The sequence below is a fragment of the Bolinopsis microptera genome, unplaced genomic scaffold, assembly GCF_026151205.1.
Source record: "Bolinopsis microptera isolate Bmic1 unplaced genomic scaffold, MBARI_Bmic_1.0 sca42, whole genome shotgun sequence".
In the NCBI taxonomy this organism is placed as follows: Eukaryota; Metazoa; Ctenophora; class Tentaculata; order Lobata; family Bolinopsidae; genus Bolinopsis; species Bolinopsis microptera.
Window position 1 is genome coordinate 26,409 of NW_026971814.1, and position 5,829 is coordinate 32,237.

Here is a 5,829-nt window from a genome sequence, read left to right on the forward strand (position 1 = left end):
TCTGATTAATTACAATCTAATAATGCACAGTTATAGACTTGTTCTAACTTTTAAGTTGCGAAATCGCCAAATAATTTGAGATATATATCTGTTTTGAGGAACAGCTAAGAAAATTTGAATTGAGCAATAAGTCACAATCTCGAAATTCAAACATACTCTGAGCACAGAAGAAGAAATCGTTGCAAGATTTTATCCTATAATATATAAGCATTGCAATGGATACAGAATTTGGGTAAATACGAAAAGAATATTTACAAATCTGGACTAGTATAAATCTTACAAGTATGTTGTCTTTGGCAAAAAATGGATGTCAAGGCTTGCCTTTTAAACACTGTCAAACATGAAACATCTATTATCTTCAAAACTTTACGAAAAAGGTCGTCAGAAAAACATTCAATAAAAATCTTAACCAGCAATGTAAAAAGCAAATACATATTGAAACCTAACATTATAATAACAACTTAACATACAAATACAATTATAATTGAACGGTGTAAAGCGGCAATATGACTTATGAGTAACTCTGAATTGGACCAGTAGCCTGCCTCCTAAAGTCGACGGAGGCCCTTTGCCTTTTTCTTTGCTGCCATTTTTTGCGAAGAGGCTGTGGCGGGGATTGATTTATCAGAAACTTTATTGATGGGTTTGGCATGAACTTCCGTCATCATTTTCGCCCTGTGAATATTTGCAATGTGGGTACGAATACGTGACGTTACATACCACTACTGCAATAACTGGGCAGTAGATTGGCACTAACGCTATGCTACAATCTGTAATAACAGAACCATGACTTTGCTTTTGATTCAAGAATGTATATAATCAGAGATAAGAAGAAAATCTTCAGAAAATATGAGAAAATACTCTTAAGAAGAAGATGCGAATCTATTGGTATACCTATAAAATAATAAATTTGTAGTTATACCTTGATGCGAATTGCTCGTAGGCTTCTAGGAGTAACCTTCCTGCTTCTTCATTCAGAGCAGATTCAGGATTTGGGTATATGAGTAAACAACGTATTGTCTGAAAAAAAAAATTAATTATTGAGAGCCTCCGCCTTTTAGTTAGGGAATAATGCAAAATGTCTGGGAAAAAATTTGCGACAAGCTGATTTTTACAGGAATGTGTTGTCCATAGTGTCAGGAACCACCCCAAAGAGTTTCCAATCTGGATCTGTTGAGCAAAAAAAGTTACAGCCAATTTTCTTCAGGCGCGTATGTCAGCCTGAGGACCGCACTTGAAAAACTCGTAACTATCGTAATAAAGACCCCCAGGAGCACCATAGAGGGTGCAAAATGACCGCAATAGTGACATTATGTGGGGCGCATCAGTGTTTTAGGGTCGTCAGATCTTTACTTATTGAGATAATTTTATTTTTATAAGCTAACCTCTCTAAAATTTACTAAAATTTTGAAATTTTACTTAAATTTAGAAATTTAGCAAAATTGTTGTACAATAAAAACATTGTCTAGTTATCAGTATTCAAATTCTAAAATTTACTTTCAATTGTCAATTTATCCTTATATTAGTATAGTAAATAATATACATATCACATCAAATTCTGTAAAAAAAGGTCCTGAATTATTAGCATGGTGTCTTTGATTGGCAACTATTAGGTCACTTCTGGCTATCCCATTTCCTCAGAGTTGTTTGATTCTCCTGAATCGTCCTGTCTTTCGGGTGCATTAGTGCAACTTAATCCATGACATTGGCCACATGCAGGTAGACATTTAAAGCCATACTTCCGGCAGGATTCAGGAACACCTTAAGTACTTACAAGGGTTATCAACCTCCGCCGAGCAATTGCAGCAAATGAGGTTGAGCATCCCTGCCGGGGCAATCGCAGCTTTAGTCGGGATTGGCCGGTAGTATCCTTCAGAACTCATCTCCCATCCATAATGTAGTGGATTTAGACTTGCAGTGTCGAGTGTCACCCAGTTATGGTACTGAAGATATGATCTTAATATATGCTCAGTTGCAGAGGATGTAGACGGTGGTAGCCTTGATGGGTTGAGTTTTTTCTTTGCTATCATTCTACTGTAGCTGAGAAATCTGAGAGTTTCAAGTGCCTTGGTTTTATCTCCATAGATATGTTGAAACAAGGAGAGGCCAGCTTCAATTACTTCATTTGTTGAAACTATCACAGAGAGTAATGATGCTAAATGACCCTCCTCATGAAAAGAAACTAAAGTTCGAGATGTTATCGTCGAACAGCCGCACACCTGCTCTTTGGACAACTTATCATGGTTTCATTTGCTTAATAAAAGATTTTATAAGAGCAGAACGGTTACATGACTTCGATCTACAATCTACATCTTGCAATTGTGGCTAAGATGTTGCCTATCTTTGCAGCAGCATGTCGAGGTCAGTACTCCAAAGCTCTACGGCTGTATCTTGAGCAGATTACCGTACTTGAGATCCAGTATGGGGCACAAGTCAAAACGTTCAAGGTCGTAGGTCTGCACACAGTTCGAGATAATGAACACGAGTGGTATGGTGTGCATCGAACAGCAACTAATGAAGGCTGCAAAGTCATCAGGGGGTTTGTCTGGAAGGAGAATGCGAACTCATGAATCTGCCCATAAGTTATGGACTGCAACCCTCAATCAAATGGCGTTGATAAACGAGAGTGTCGATGAAGCTATTGCAGACTTATCCAATAAAAGAACAACAACAAAAGCCTCTAGTGCTAATCACTCAGATCTTAGCAAATCTTCTGTACAGAAAAATATTGCAGTGTTTACCAAGCTGTTGTGTTGGTTTAAAGATACAGCTGATTTCAACGAATCTGAGGACAAGACTATCACAGAAAGAGAAGGATAATGTCAACCCAGAAGATTGCATTTCAGTTGGTACTGCCCTCCAGAAAGAGCTGGATGGCAAAAGCTTTATCGATAAGTTTCAAGTTAAAGGCAAAGTCGGAAACTTGACCCTTCTAAAGAGGACAGTGAGGGTGAACGAAAAAGACATTGTTATAGACTCATTGGCAATTATTAATCGGCTTATTAAAAAGTACTACTGTGTGCACAGTTCCGATTAAAAAACTGTTCAGCAACTCAAAGAACAAGCATGAGCTTATAAACCTTCTGTCGAACGTTTTTACAGAACATGGAATTGAAGCACATGTAGCTACTGATGATGCTGATACCATGGTAGCTAGTAAAGCTTTAAACTTGTCCTTCTACGAAGATTTATTCATCATTTTACTGAGAATCACAATGAAATTGTGATGACAGCCAGAAACGGCTCACACTCGATCAGTAAAATAGTAAATGCTCTTGATGCCAACATAAAACGCATATTACTGTTTGTTCACAGTTTCTCAGGATGTGACACGGTCAGCAGTATACATGGCTTTGGTAAGGTGAAGATATTGAAAAAGGCAGTTTCTTTTCATGAGGAGGGTCATTTAGCATCATTACTCTCTGTGAGAGTTTCAACAAATGAAGTAATTGAAGCTGGCCTCTCCTTGTTTCAACATATCTATGGAGATAAAACCAAGGCACTTGAAACTCTCAGATTTCTCAGCTACAGTAGAATGATAGCAAAGAAAAAACTCAACCCATCAAGGCTACCACCGTCTACATCCTCTGCAACTGAGCATATTATATTAAGATCATATCTTCAGTACCATAACTGGGTGACACTCGACACTGCAAGTCTAAATCCACTACATTATGGATGGGAGATGAGTTCTGAAGGATACTACCGGCCAATCCCGACTAAAGCTGCGATTGCCCCGGCAGGGATGCTCAACCTCATTTGCTGCAATTGCTCGGCGGAGGTTGATAACCCTTGTAAGTACTTAAGGTGTTCCTGAATCCTGCCGGAAGTATGGCTTTAAATGTCTACCTGCATGTGGCCAATGTCATGGATTAAGTTGCACTAATGCACCCGAAAGACAGGACGATTCAGGAGAATCAAACAACTCTGAGGAAATGGGATAGCCAGAAGTGACCTAATAGTTGCCAATCAAAGACACCATGCTAATAATTCAGGACCTTTTTTTACAGAATTTGATGTGATATGTATATTATTTACTATACTAATATAAGGATAAATTGACAATTGAAAGTAAATTTTAGAATTTGAATACTGATAACTAGACAATGTTTTAATTGTACAACAATTTTGCTAAATTTCTAAATTTAAGTAAAATTTCAAAATTTTAGTAAATTTTAGAGAGGTTAGCCTATAAAAAATGAAATTATCTCAATAAGTAAAGATCTGACGACCCTAAAACACTGATGCGCCCCACACAATGTCACTATTGCGGTCATTTTGCACCCCCTATGGTGCTCCTGGGGGTCTTTATTACGATAGTTACGAGTTTTTCAAGTGCGGTCCTCAGGCTGACATACGCGCCTGAAGAAAATTGGCTGTAACTTTTTTTGCTCAACAGATCCAGATTGGAAACTCTTTGGGGTGGTTCCTGACACTATGGACAACACATTCCTGTAAAAATCAGCTTGTCGCAAATTTTTCCCCAGATGGTCCTGTATTAATGTTAATTGTCCCTAACTATTTACTTCGCCAATCATTGAAATTAAAATCTCAAAATCCGTTATTATATTGTTGCGCTTAAAAAAGAAATCGATCAATTTGCGCGCGTAACAATTGCTTTGAATGAAAATTCTCTAGACCAACGTCTTCGCGTCTTACAAAGTCTACAGCGCTAAAATATTACCGACAACCTATACTTCTAAATTAGTAACAATCTACCTACCAGAAGCACGTGCTTTATCCCAAGATTAGGTTTCCAGTCTTTCTTCAAGGTATTGACACAAATTTCACCATTATCAGCTACATTCGGGTGGAATACCTTCGTCAGAAAATAACCTAAATACGTGTGGGTGAGATTTGTTTTGAAATCGCTAAAGATCAAAACAAATGCCAACAGCGAAGCGAGAAGGACCTAAAATACTCGATAGATCCAGGGTCAGCCACCAAATATAAATATTATATATTTTAATCGTTAAATCCAAACCTCTTGGGGGAGAAGCAGGGAAATCTTTGCTGAGAACAAGTTTCACTTTGAAACTGCCGCCCTCGTAAGGTGTACCACCTGTACAATATGAACAATGAGTTTCTGAGGTGAAGGGGAACGATACTGGGGGGGGGGGGGGGGGGGCGATACTAATTAAACTGAGACATCTGAGAGGGGAGCTTGATAAAGTTGTCTAAGCCAACTGCCGCGCCGTGTCAGGTGCTTAATCGGAAAACATTGACAAATTAATAAATCCAGCACATACTTGGACCAGCAATGTGTGCGGTATATATCAGTCAGATCAGCTTCGTTCATGAGCACAGTGACACCCTCAATAGGATCCTTGTTCAGGTCCCGCAGCTCCTTGCTGACTGCCCTCATGGTCCCTGGTGCCACGTTCTCCATTTCTACGGGAGGGAGTGTGAGGAGGCTATGTGGAGGATGGGAGTGTTAGGGTTAGAGTAATTACAGATCCTAGTAGAGGTCCTTGTAAGAAACTTGCAGGATATGTTAGGATAGATTAGAGCTTACCGCTTTCGTATGTGTTTCGTATTATGTTTCAAGATTAGAGCATGGTATTAAAACATAAAGCCAATATAAATAGCATCAATACTGGAAGTGAATTTGTGCTTTCAACTTTTGAAAAAATTAAACCTCGTTAACTTTTGAACAATGAAATTTAAGAATTAACATTTAATCGAACAGCATAAATCAAGCAATTTTAAATCATAAAACCGATTAATTTCATTCATAACAATCAAATTAAGCAAATTAAAAAAGCTAGGGGACAAAACTATGTAAAAATTATCTCTCAAAAATAAACAAAATATAAAGACTTTATTAAA

General features: G+C 38.0%; 1 protein-coding gene across 1 annotated transcript; it reads right to left on the reverse strand.

Moving 5' to 3' along the window:
- Positions 1–531: 531 nt before the first annotated feature.
- LOC134825728 (ubiquitin-conjugating enzyme E2 S-like) lies at positions 532–5,410 on the reverse strand. Its single transcript, XM_063837937.1, is given in 6 exon segments — positions 532–675; positions 923–1,020; positions 4,724–4,836; positions 4,985–5,062; positions 5,250–5,268; positions 5,270–5,410. Coding segments are annotated over 6 exon segments (555 nt in total). The 5' UTR covers positions 5,390–5,410; the 3' UTR covers positions 532–548.
- Between the last annotated feature and the right edge of the window lie 419 nt (positions 5,411–5,829).